General features: G+C 40.2%; 1 protein-coding gene across 9 annotated transcripts in view; it reads right to left on the bottom strand.

The window, feature by feature from the left end:
* The window catches only part of MAPRE2 (microtubule associated protein RP/EB family member 2), a 170,419-nt gene that overhangs the window by 31,477 nt on the left and 125,313 nt on the right, over window positions 1–13,629 (bottom strand). For 3 of the 9 annotated variants that reach the window (XM_005665343.4, XM_021096265.2, XM_021096264.2), the window contains 2 exons: window positions 12,479–12,624; window positions 9,131–9,344 (listed from right to left, as the gene is read on the bottom strand). In XM_005665343.4, coding sequence (XP_005665400.2) covers window positions 9,131–9,344; window positions 12,479–12,624 — 360 coding nt within the window. Of the gene's footprint in view, window positions 1–7,232; window positions 7,987–8,415; window positions 9,345–12,478; window positions 12,625–13,629 lie in introns of those variants that run through there. The other 6 variants (XR_014807858.1, XR_014807856.1, XR_014807855.1 and 3 more) reach the window with 5 other exon arrangements.

Here is a 13,629-nt window from a genome sequence, read left to right as displayed (position 1 = left end):
AAAAATGTTCACCAGTAGAATAGAGGTGACAGAGGAAAAAAGAGGGTAAATTTGAAGACATTAATAGAAACCATCAAAAGAATAGAGAGAATACTGGGGAAAAAAGGAACAGAGCCTCAGGGACCTGTGGGCTAATTTCAAAAGCTCTAACTTATGGAGAAATGAAGTCTCAGAAAAACAGGATAGAGAGAATAGAGCTGAAAAAATATTTGAAATAGTAGTGGCTTAGAATCTCCCCAAGATGGTAAAAGACATAAACTTATGGATTTAAGAGGTTTAATGAACTCCCAAACAAGATAAATTCAAAGAGAAACATGATTAGGCACATCACAGCCACATCGCTGAAAGCCACAGAGTCTTCGCTGTACCCAGAGAAAAACAACATAACATGTCTAGGTGATTAGAATTAGCCTGATTTTTTAATTTTTGGAGACCACAGACAGTGGAAAGACATCTTTAGAGGAAGGGAGGGAGGAATAAAAGATCAGCCTGAATTCTTTATCTATGGAAATATTCTTCAAAAAGGAAGGGCAAAGAAAAATATTCACAGAAAAAGAAAAATGAAAATGTGTTGCCACTGCGCCTGCTCTACAAGAAATACTGAAAAAAATTCTTCAGTCTGAAGAGGAATGAAAAGAGCAGGGAACGCAGATGTTTAGGAACAAATGAAGAACACTGAAAACGGTTAAAAATATGAAAAATAAACATTTTTCTCTTAATCTCTTTAAAATCCATATGGTGATTTAAAGCAGCACACTGCTTAACAGAAATATAATGGGAGCCATGAAAGTAAACATTTTCTAGTAGCCATATTAAAAAAATCTTAAGATATTAATTTTAACATATGCAAAATATATGCAATATATCCAAATTATAATTTCTTCATGTAATCAATATGAAATTATTAACTGGTTGTATATTTTTTCACATACCAAGTTTTCTAAATCCAGCATGCATTTTATACATACAGCACATTTCAATGCAGAGTAAGCACATTTCAAGTGCTCAGAACCTACCATATTAGGTTGGTTTAATATATAAGTTATAACACGGTCTTGTGGGCTTTATGATGTATGTTTGTTAGTATGTTTCTTGATTGACTGATTGATTACCTTAGGCATATGGAAGTTCCTGGCCCAGGGATTGAATCCAAGCTGCAGCTGCAACCTAGATCCTTTAACCCACTGTGCTGTGCCAGGGATTGAACCTGTACCTCCGCAGTGACCCAAGCCACTGCAGCTGGATTCTTAACCCACTACACCACAGTGGGAACTTCATATATACATATTTATAATGTAATACATATGACAGCTGTAACAAAGGACAGTGGAAAGAAGGGCTGCCAGGGTTCCACATTTTACCTTAAGTGGAATAATATTAAGTATACTGTGAAAAGGTAAGAATATATCTGGTAATCCTTGGAGCAACCACTAAAAAGGCAATAGGTAAATTAAGATGAAGTGCTAAAAATATTTCCATTAAATATCCAGAAGACAACAGGAAAAGAGAGATAGAGAAACAAAAACAGAGGGGCCAGTAGAAAAAAATGATAATATGGTAGATCGAAGTCTAACCAAATAAATAATTACCTTAACAATGGGTTGGACATGCCAATGTATAGAGATTAGCAGAATGAATAAAAAAATGCAAGACCCAATCACATGCTGATTATGAGACACACTTTAAAGACAAAGACAGGCAGAAATTTACCCATCATGGAGAAAGATATACCACGCAAACAGTAAGCAAAAGAAAACTGGATCGGCTATATTAATATTAGATAATACAGATTTCAAGACAAAGAGTACTACCAAAGATAAAGAGGGGCACCCATAAAATTTAAAGGTCAATTCATCAGGATGACTCAACAATCCTAAGTGTGTATGCACCTAGCAATAGAGCCCTAAATGCAGGAAACCAAAATTAAGAGAAGTAAAGGGAGAAATAGATAATTCCACAATATCAATACTCTCTTTGCAGCAACTGTTAGTACAACAAAAATCAGTAAAAACACAGATGATCTGAGTAACACCTTGACCTAATTGACATTTCTAAACCACCATAAAGCCAACAAACTGCAGAATGCATATTCTTTTCAAGGGACACTAACTAAGACCATATTCTGGCCCCGAAAATCAAGAGCAGAACAAGGGTAAAAGAAAGCATTATAAATGGGTATATTTCACTGCTTCTCCTAAAAACCACAAAGCAAAACTGACTTTTCTGAGAAAGTAAAAGCAACTCTTCTTTCCCCAAAGGTGACAGGTGATGCTTATGTAGATTACATGAGCAAACAAATGTTAAACATATAAAATCAATAAACATGGTCACCTTATTAAGGTTGTACGAACAGCCTTAGAGAACCCAATATTAAAGATAATTGAGAGTGTGAGTATTCAAATATTTGATACAGTTTCTGAAAAATGCTGTGAGGATTTATTTAAATCTACACTTAAGAATTTAATTATGGGGGTTCTCGTCATGGCGCAGCATTAACGAATCCAACTAGGAACCATCAGGTTGCGGGTTCAATCCCTGGCCTTGCTCAGTGGGTTAAGGATCTGGCGTTGCTGTGAGCTGTGGTGTAGGTTGCAGACGAGGCTTGGATCTGGCGTTGCTGTGACTCTGGTGTAGGCTGGCAGCTGTAGCTCTGATTAGAACCCTAGCATGGGAACTGCCATATGCTGCGTGTGTGGCCCTAAAAAGACCAAAAAAAAAAAAAAGAATTTAATTATGATCATTCAAATACTTTATTCTATTCTATTCTACTTCTTAGGTTGCTTCCTTTTTGAAATCATTTTTCTAATATTTCTAGTAATCTCATTTTGAGGCCAGAATGCTAAAGTCCCTAAGGAAAAAGAAAGCTCAGAATCAATTTCCATAGCAACTCTAAATCCATCACACTATATTTGTATATGGGAGTTTGATTTAAATACATTAATCTATATGGATTTGCAACATGTCTAAGCTGTGGTTGCTATAGGAACCGCAAGTTCAGATTTCCTTTTAAGTTTAGTAAGTGCTCACACATAAAAACTAATCCCGCCTTGATGGCTATGCAGATATGGCTCAAAGCAGTAAATTTACAAACATCATGATGCACGATGATACATGCACTTAACAGATATCTGTCATTATGAAAATGTTCATTTTAATACATGCTCCTTGTTGGAAGATCAACAGTAATTCAAGATGCAGTTCCTCAGGATGTAGAAAGAATAAGACTCACCAGGCAGCCAGACACCTTCAGCATACAGACTCTGCTCATGCTGAAGCTTGTTCCAGCCCAGGTAAGCCACCCAAATACTCACAGACACCACGAGCTCTATGGCTTCTCTGAATCCACAGAATATCTCGTGCCTGTACTGAAATGTGGCAGAAAAATCTGGCACATTCTCACAAAGACTGAATGCACCAAGCATCTATTTTGTATACCAGTAAATAACCTATGGTGCATGGCTATATATGTAGTCTGTATGATGTAAAAACGCATTTTTTTTTTCTTGCCAATGTAGAGAGTCCTTTCTTATTCTTATTTCTTTTTCTTCTTCTTTTTAAATGGCTGTACCCGTGGCATATGGAAGCTCCTGGGCCAGGAATCAAATCCACGCCTTCACAGCGACCCAAGCCACTGCAGTCAGATTCTTAACCCACTGTGCCACGGTGGAAATGCCAGACACTCCTTTCTTAAGCGTCAATATGGATAACCCATCCCACAATCACTTATTCTATTCTAATATGGCCTCTTTGCCACATGGTGCTCTGTGGCTGGAGAGACTGGAGCTCCCACTTAAACTGTTTTTCATGTATTACAGTCAAGACATGCAAATTAGTTTTAATTTCAGCTTAAGGAAATATTGAGAGAGAGAAAGCCACTGCAAAATGAACCAAATATCCCAAAGCCAAAATGAGAAAATAATTAAAGACATTCTCCTAGTTTTGATTATACCAGACATTGCTTATTTCCAATTTGGCTGATTAAGAAATGACCAAGCCTTAGAGGTGGGAACAGAAATTACTGCTGAGTGGTACTGACCTGGCATCCCTGTGAGATAACGGGTGTAGATACGTGAATTCCCCAGAGAGCTGACCCTCACCTCACTGAGCACTCTATCTTAAATTTTGGATGGGCAAAAATCAGGCTTAAGTATGACGAGGATGGCCTCCAATGGTTTCAGACCCCAGGCAGAGAAGCTAGTTTAGAGACTATAAAACAGGCCATGGGGAGATGATGATAAGTAGAAAATGAAACAAAATCTTAGGAATGAGAAGGGAACTCTGTATCACTTAGTACACAGCAGTGCCACACAGATCCTGAGGGCCACTAAGAGGCATGGAGCTATTTGATTCAGTAATAATGGTCTCAGGCTGCTGGCCTATTTAGAAGGTTTTTTTTTTCTTTTTCTATTGCTAGCTGATGTATAGTATTGCATTAGTTTCAAGTGTATAGCCAAGTGACTCAGATTTACGTATCTACCCTTTTTCAGTCTTTTTCCTCATAGGTTATTACAAAGTATTGCGTTGAGTTCCTTGTGCTATACAGTAGGTCCTTGTTGGTTATCTATTTTATATATAATAGTGTATATTTCTTAATCTCAAATGCCTAATTTATCCCCCCATTTATAAAGTTTTGTTAAGTTTTTTGGCTCTTCTTTTACCCACTACTTTCTATTGCTATCAGTGTACTCTCCTTGCTATAATAAAGTACGTGCTAAGAAACCACATCCCCAAGTGGTTTTTTTTTTGTTTGTTGTTTTGTTTTTGTTTTTTGGAGGGGCCACCCTGTGGCAGACAGAGTTCCTGGGCCAGGGGTCAGAAGTGAGCCGCAGTTGTAACCTACGCCACAGCTGCAGCAATGCCAGATCCTTTAACCCACTGTGCTGGGCCAGGAATCGAACCAGCGTCCTGGAGCTACAGAGATGCCGCCAATCCCACTGGACCACAGTGGGAACTCCCCCGTGTTTTTCATAATTATGCCCAAAAGAAAGAGTGAAAAAAAAGGGTCAAGAAGCAAATATTTCCAGTTATAAAAAAAGTAAGTTTTAGAGATATAAAGTATGACATAGGGAATAGCATCAATAATTTTGTATTAACTTTGTATGATGCAGATGGTTCCTGAACTTACTGTGGTGATCATTTTGCAATGTATATAAATGCTGAATCACTAAGCTGTACACCTGAAAAGCACATAATATTGTATGTCAATTAGATGCCAATTAAAAAATATAGTAAGAGCAAAAAGACTCCAGATAAGTATTCTCAGAACTCTCCCTTGTGGAAAGAGTAAAACTTACGAATTTTATAGCACAGATTTTTACAACACCTATTCTGACTCTTAGAAGACATTTTGGCTTATTTTATTGGCTGTATTCCCAAGAGCTGGATATATGACCTCTAGAAAAAAAATGAGGTCTCACTGTATTTACAGGAGCCTTTCTCCTATTACAGCTTTATAAGCAATGTTCTACAATGATATACACCTTGCTCTAAGTTTTTCCACAGTATAGTTTTACTACCGGACCATGTCCAGGAGTCAGAACATATTTAATAAAAAAAGGGTATGACTGGTTTGACCTCTGAAAATAGCCTTTCTCCTTGGTAAAACCAATGAGGTAAGAACATTAAAAACCAAATTTACTATCTGTTAACTTTCATGCATTTCCTGAGCTTTGACACTTGAGGAGTTAAGCTCTGGAAACAATATATTGCTCTTCCAGTTCATGGATGTTCTTTCTGTCAAAATGGCACAAGTTTCTCTGGGGCTTTTGTGAACAACAGATGGGGGGAATTTCTCAAAAACGAGGCCAAGGCAACACAATGACAGTTCTGCTGGGGGTTAAGAGTGTTGGTGCTGGGGTTTCCGGTGGTGCAGCAGGTTAAGGATCTGGCGTTGTCACTGCGGCGGCTGGGGTTGCTGCTGTGCAGCAGGTTTGATCCCTGGCCCAGAACTTCCACATGCCACAAGTGCGGTCCAAAAGAAGAATGGAGAAAGAAAAAGAAGAAAAAAGGTGTTGGCGATTTAAGGACTCGTTACGATTCTGGAAGAAAAATGTCCTGACGCCTGTCCAGTTTCACTGCTAAAAATTTGAAAAAAGTAGCAGCCAAGTTTCAAGATGACTCTGCACTATGACCAGCTGTAAAAAAGAACTGAAGGTGAAGACTCCCAGCCACCCTGGGTTTTCCCACCTTCGTGTCCATCTGCCTGCAACTGCCCTTTCTCTATCCTAGTCCTAGAATAATGACAGTTTCTGACACAAGTTGAGGCCAATTTGAATTGCAGTAAATTTTTCTTTACTGAACCCCTGTGGCTTCATTTTTACCCAGGCTCCTCCCAGCATTTCTGTCCCCATGAAAGTAATTATGCCCTTTCCCCTTTCCAGACCTCTTCTGATGCCCTTGACCCCGGTCCTCCTCCAGCCTCGGGGTCACGCTCCTCCAGTTTCCCCTCCTTTTCCCTATTTTCAGGGATTCCGCCTCACCCAACCCTCTCCCATTTTAGAAACCTCCTCCTTGTGCCCTGTCCTAAAAGCAAACCAAATCCAGCCAAGGACAGTACCAGATCCCCCCCGCGTCTGATTTCCCAAAGCTACCATCAGCTCTTCCCCGACACCAACAAAATACTTTTATTTTCCTCCACTTTTTTTCCTGACCGACTTGGGGAAGGTGGAATTGGCTCTCACCTCATCACGTTCCCATCTGCTATGCCTTCCCTGTGTCAAGCCACTGCGATCCAGGGACGTGGGCTCAGAATTTCAGCAGACCGACACTCTAAAGGATCAGTAATCATCTCTGAGAAGCCAGATTTCTTTGGCTTATTTTCAGGCTTCCTCCTTTTGGATCTCCCCACAATTAACATTTGACACTTTTGGTGATCTTTCTTTCTAGAAATGCCCTACTGTTTGTTCTCTGATCTTGAGCTTTTCTGTTTTTTTTTTCCCCCCTGATGTTCCTCCTCCTCTCAGCTTCCTCTTTTTCCCCTTGCCCCTTACATGTCCGTATTCCCAAAGACCTGTGCTTATTAGTTTATTTTGTTTAAGCTTTTTTATTCTATGGCTTCAAAGCTGTATTTTTATGCTGGTTCCATTTCCTTCCTCCAATTCTTCAACTCCCTCCCGGACCCATCATTCTACCGAGTGACCCCCAAGTTGAAAAATCCAAAGGACCCTTCCAGTCCTCATGTCACTCCTCAACAGATTTAGACAGTGTCAACCGTTCCGTTCCCTTTCATTTCCTTGACACATCCTTCCCTCATTTCTTTCAATCCTTCTGGCATCTCCCCTGCTTCCTTTTCTACCCAAACATTAATTAAGTGTTCGAGATTTCAGACACTCTCCGCTTCTCACTCGGGGCTCACTTGTAGCTTCAATCAGCTGGATGTGGAAACTCACAAATGTTGACCTCTAGCCGACACATCTTTTGCGTTCCAGACACATAGACACACTGTTCAGGACCAGTCTTGTTATAACCCTTCCTAATCATTCTGATTGGAGGCTGAGCATAAATAAGGAATTTGCACTCTTTACAAAATTAAGGCTATTGACTTAAGAAGCATGAACACGGGTGTTCAGGATGGAAACATGATTTCTGAGGATTCACTGTTTAACTCTCCAGCACTGCAGCTGGTGTTTGTGACAATGACCCTCCTTTTACAAGAACACATTCTGCTTGATAAAGTCTGTTTTTTTAATGGCAAGGATGTTTATAAGGTATTTTAGGATGCTTTTTCTCCAAAAAAAAAGTTAACACATTTTTAAAAGTGCCAGGTATTTATCCTCAGTGACTTCACTCTGCGACAAAGTTGGACAGGTGAGGTCTTGCTGAGTGTTGTCACATAAAAACTGGTACTGCCCGCACAGGAGACAGGATGGATATTTCGTGAATTTCCTCTGAAAGATTATAGATGATGATCCGCATTTTTTTTTTTTTAATTTAAAAAATTTTTGGGTCTTTTTAGGGCCGCACTTGCGGCATGTGGAGGTTCCCAGGCTAGGGGTCAAATCAGAGTTGTAGCTGCTGGCCTACGCCACAGCCACAGCAATGTCAGATCCGAGCCACGTCTGTGACCTAAACCACAGCTCAAGGCAATGCCAGATCCTTAACCCACTGAGCGAGGCCAGGGACCAAACCTGCAATCTCATGGTTCCTAGTTGGATTCGTTTCTGCTGTGGCATGACAGGAACTCTTTTTTTTTTTGTGGTCTGATAATCCACATTTAAAAATGTAAATTGGGAGTTCCCATCCTTGGCTCAGTGGAAACAAATCTGACCAGCATCCATGAGGACACAGGTCTGATCCCTGGCCTCACTTAGTGGGTTAAGGTTGCAGACGCAGCTCAGATGTGACATTGCTATGGCTGTGGTGTAGCCCGGCGACTACAGCTCTGATTTGACCCCTAGCCTGGAAACCTCCATATGCCATGAGTGAGGCCCTAAAAAGCAAAAAAAAAAAAAAAAAAAAGAAAAAAAAATTAAAAATTAAAAAAATGTAAATCAGTTCACATTGTAGTCTGTGCTGCCAGCAATTGAAGCAGTAAAAATATTTGTCGAAATCTGACCAGATTACTTGAAATTTCTCGGAAAAAAAGACAAGGAAAATGACTCTATCCTTTTAGTGTTACTTTAACATAGAGCCTCAGTGATATAAACTGAATAGGTCTACTTTTTTAATAGTTTAAATCCTGATCATCAGACTTACTCTAGATGGGTCACTGCTCAGAAGATAAATGTGGTTAAACAGATAGCAATAAAAATCACCAGGGAGTTTCTGTTGTGGCTCAGCAGTAATGAACCCAACTAGCTTCCATGAGGACGTGGGTTTGATCCCTGGCCCGGCTCACTGGGTTAAGGATCTGGCGCTGCTGTGAGCTGTGGTGTAGGTTGCAGATAGCCTGGATCCTGTGTTGCTGTGGTAGTGGCAGAGGCCGGCAGCTACAGCCCTGATTAGATATACCCCTAGCCTGGGAACCTCCATATTTCCACTGGCGCAGCCCTAAAAAGACAAAACAAACAAACGAAATCATCCAGAGGTGTTAAAATACCGACTGCTGGGAAAAGTCAAGCAAACATGGTAAAGCAAAAGAGGGCCTGAGCCATCTTCTAAAATGAAAGCGGTCCTAGGATTTCGCTGTTACCTGCAGTAGGGGAGTTTGCATGGTGAGACTTCTTGGGCAGGTTGAAGATCTGTTCGCCAGGGTCAGGAGGAGGAATTGCATCTTGCCCTTGTCGTGCTTCTACGGGATCATACTCCTTCCCATCATAGTTAGCATCATAGAATTTCTTAAACCACTGAATAAAATCCAGGTTGTCCTGGAAACGCCCTTTCACTAGCTTCTCCACTGGAATCACCTGCAATGGAAAATCACCTTGTGAGTTACAATCCTCAGGCTTGCTTGTATTTAATACAATGAAGAGCTCCCTAAACAGAATTATTTCCTACTCGTTTGCACCTCACATCTACTGGCCTTTCCCCCAGCGTCTTGGCCCCTGGTATTCTAGAATTCATATAATTTTTCACAATATTAAAGCAAAATTAAAATGTTGTAGTTGGTTCTCCTGGAATATTTAACACATCTGAACAAAACATACAAAACAAGGAATACCCGGAGCAGTTAACAAACCCGACTAGTATTCATGAGGACGTGGGTTCAATCCCTGGCCTCGCTCAGTGGGTTAAGGATCCAGCATTGTTGTGAGCTGTGCTGTAGGTCACAAATGCGGCTCAGATCTGGCATTGCTGTGGCTGTTTGGTGTAGGCCAGCAGCTACAGCTCGGATTCGACCCCTAGCCTGGGAACCTCACATGCCTTGGGTGAGGCCCTAAAAAGACCACCCCCCAAAAACAACAACAACAACAACAACAAAAAAAAACCTACGCAACAACAATAACAAAAACAAGGAATACCCTTAGCCATCAAGAGGGGCTGATCCTCTTCACAGAATATTTATTGCCAAAGCAACCCCCTGCCCAAAACATGGGTCTGAGATGTTGTGCTGTTTCAAGATTGATGGCTTCTCTTTATTTCTTGGTCAGCTTTGGTCCAGTTGTACTGGAATAGGCTCTTAAAAGGACTGTAGTTACTAGAGAGTATGAATGAGTAAGACTCAAATTAATGAAAACACACACTGATCTAACGGTTCCTATGAGACAAAATGAGCTTTCTAGAGCTTATTAACAATGCAGAGAGATAAGCATGGAAACAACTAACCACACACAATACAGGGTCCAGGAATTCATGGGCTACACAGGAGCACATCTAATGAACTATGGGGATATAGGGGAACAGAGAATGAGAGTCTGACTAGGGCAGTCACAGAAGGCACCTTGGAGGAGGTGCTCAGCATTTATGTCCATTTCTGAGACAAATCTCAGCTTTTCATGGAGTAACCTTTCCTGCTGGCAACCAAAGGAGCCAACAAGTATTCCTTTAGAGATCTTTCCATTGTACTATTTAAATATTTTCATGTAGGAGTTCCCGTCATGGCTCAGTGGTTAACAAACCCGACTAGGATCCATGAGGACGTTGGTTCAATCCCTGGCCTCGCTCTGTGGGTTAAGGATCTGGTGTCACCATGAGCTGTGCTGTAGGTCGCAGCCTTGGCTCGGATCCCATGTTGGCTGTGGCTGTGGCGTAGGCCAGTGGCTATAGCTCCGACTGGACCCCTAGTCTGGGAATCTCCATATGCCAAGGGTACAGCCCTAAAAAGACAAAAAAAGAAAGAAAAAATTAAAGAAATTTAATTTCCTGAAAAAATAAAAAAAAATTTTCATGTCTTCTGACTTATAAGTATTGTTTATGTTGATATTATTTTAGAAAGTGTCTTTTTGGAGCATATGAGGCCTTTTAATTAACACACTCCTATACTTTGCTTTCTGCCAAACATGGACATTTGTAAACAGTTTTAGATGATACTGCTGCATTGGCTATTCAAAGCAGGCGCTTCCGTTGACTTAATTCTGCATTTCCTATCCAAATGAAAGTTCTGGGATCATAAGTTCAAAATCTGAGGCGGCAAGCAAATATTTGTACAGATGCTTCCCACGTGCTGTCACAGGCTCTGACAAACATGAAGAGGGACCCCTGTCTCGATCCAAGGACCTTTAGATAGAATCACAGCACATTAAGCCAGAGAGGCCAACAAAGGTCATTGAGGTCAGGGTCCCTCCAGCACAAAAATTTTATCTTCAACGTTCTTAACGGTGGCTAACCCATTCTCTGCATGTACCCTTCTAGGGAGTTATGGAACCCCAACGTTGGCTCTATAGTAGGTTCCATCAGTAAACCTATGAATGGGTGTTTCTCTTCTTTCTGATCTAGAAGCATGTGTAGAGAAGTGGTAGAGAAATGTACAGAGATGTGACACTGCTAATAAGGAAGGAGAACAGCTCTGGTTTTGAATAAATACAGGAGGAGTGAATTGGAAATTAACCACAGAAAAGGCCACAAAGATGAACATGGTTCAAAAGGTTAAAATGTTAAAGAGAACATATGTTTTGAAATAAAAATTCTGAGAAAATGAGAAGCCAAGATTTTCTTAATATTTTGGTAAGAATGCTTTGATTTAGGGAGATATGAATTGTACTACATTTGAAGATACAGATAGTTCAGCAAACTTTTGTTTTCCTTTGACCTCTATCTCTTATAAGTCAATATCTAATTTTTTATTTCCATAGCCTATAAGCTTTTCATTTCTCCCCTGCAGGTTTTTCTCTTTTCCTTTATTCAACACTCATTTCTGTCCAACCTATGCCCTCCAAGAGCTATATCCCAAATAAAGACTATGGATTTATAATATGTATTTGAATAGCAGGAAACATGCAGGGACTGAATGGCTTTAGCCATAGTTCTTTACAGGGGGGGAAAATAACTCTAGTCAAACTCCATCTGTATCACTCTAGGACAAAACCGTAAAGTTCAAAGGGGGTAAAAGAACAATTTACAGACACTGAATGAGAATCTGAGTGTATTCACTGGACACTTTGACATGCAGTCCTTCACTTTAACTTTATAACCACAGGGAAGGGGGTTTCGGTCCCATTTTACAGATGGGTAAATATAGGCTCAAAAGATTTAAATAACTTGTTCGAAGTCATGGTAGTAGGATTCAACCTTGTGCCATTTCTACCGTAATACACTGTTTTTCCGAAGAAACAAAACACACACAGAACCACAGTGGCATCTGGCAAACATAAAAATTCTCATCTGCAATGCTAATAAAGAATAACACATTTTAGCTTTTGTAATTCCTGTTAGAGTTTTGAGTCTAATGGCTCCAAATTTAAAAATCTCCTTAAATAAAAACCTTACCCAAAATATGGGAAGTGAGGGTTGATGGTTTATGCTACATATAGAACACAACCTTCTGTAGTGATATCAAGATACATCCCTTCCATTGATACGTTGTTGCGTTTTTGCACTTCTTCACGAAAACAATTTTAAGCAAAGACAATGGATCTTATGGAGCTACAAGTTTGTCTCCTACCTTATCAACATTCATGCGCTTAAATGATGCTTGCAGAAGTTTGAAATTGTGAATATACTCATGCTCCAGCTTTGCTTGAAATTTTACTTTCTTCAAACTAATGCAGCCTGGAAACAGCATGTCCATGAACTGGCAGTAGGCTGCTCCTGGAAAGAGACAAGAAAAGGTGTTAGTGTGAGGGTACCACATGCAAATGAGGGTTGTGGGGTGGGAGGGAGCATGGGGCCTCCCGCTACGTGTACTCCTCTGCTCACTGCACTCACAACTCCTCATCCACCAGGGCCTGGGACCTGAGATGTGCCTTCCCCATCCATGACCACTGTGGTACCCACGCTGGTCACCAAAGCATCACCAGATTCCATGAACAATGAACAGAACTTCATTCTTTAACACCAAGGAAATCGGGGTAAGAACAACTCTTCTTAGCTTCTATTAGGAAAAAAAAGGAATACGTATTTTCCTTCTATCTAGCTGCTACGTGCTCCAAAACATTAAAATATATAAGAGAAAAGTAGCAGAACATTTCAGCTTGAGAACACTACAGAAGTTCTCATGAAATATCGAGCTCAACAAACATACACTATGCCGTCCAAGCTGTTTTATATCCATTTTGTAGAAGGGCTGAGGTGAAACTGTTTAAGCCACCTAATTCCAAAAACAGTTGTATACCATTTAAATTCCAGTCCAGAGCAATGGGGTCCCCTGAATTAACATGAAAGATGGAGACATGGAGACCCTGAAACTTATAGAAGTTCACAGTCATGCTGTTTATGACTGAGAAATAGAAATAGCAGAACTGTTCAATGAGTCCCTTGAGGAAATGGTCATAGAAAAAGGGGTTTATTAGTAAGTCTTTATATATATTATGTATATATTATATATATGTATTATATATATCATACATATATAATGGAGAACTCTTAAATCAATTTCAACTAGAAAAATCCCAGAAAAATCATACATACCGATTCCTATCTTCTTACCAGTAAAGGCTAAGGGCATTTAGAAATTCAAAGCCAGACTGATTATTTTTCTTCTACAAGTAGGAAAAGGAATTGAGTGGTGAGAATGGGAACAGTCATTTTTGCGTCCTCTTTCCTTCTTTGCTTTCCCAGATCTCTTGGTCTGTTTCTACCATGTGCCAGGGATAC

The sequence above is a fragment of the Sus scrofa genome, chromosome 6 (assembly GCF_054392235.1).
Source record: "Sus scrofa isolate SSC_HxYL_T2T_F1_AM1 chromosome 6, Sscrofa_HxYL_maternal_Yorkshire_Landrace_v2.0, whole genome shotgun sequence".
In the NCBI taxonomy this organism is placed as follows: domain Eukaryota; kingdom Metazoa; phylum Chordata; class Mammalia; order Artiodactyla; family Suidae; genus Sus; species Sus scrofa.
The sequence above is the reverse complement of the archived record's forward strand: the minus strand, read 5'-3'. Positions and strand labels throughout refer to the sequence as shown.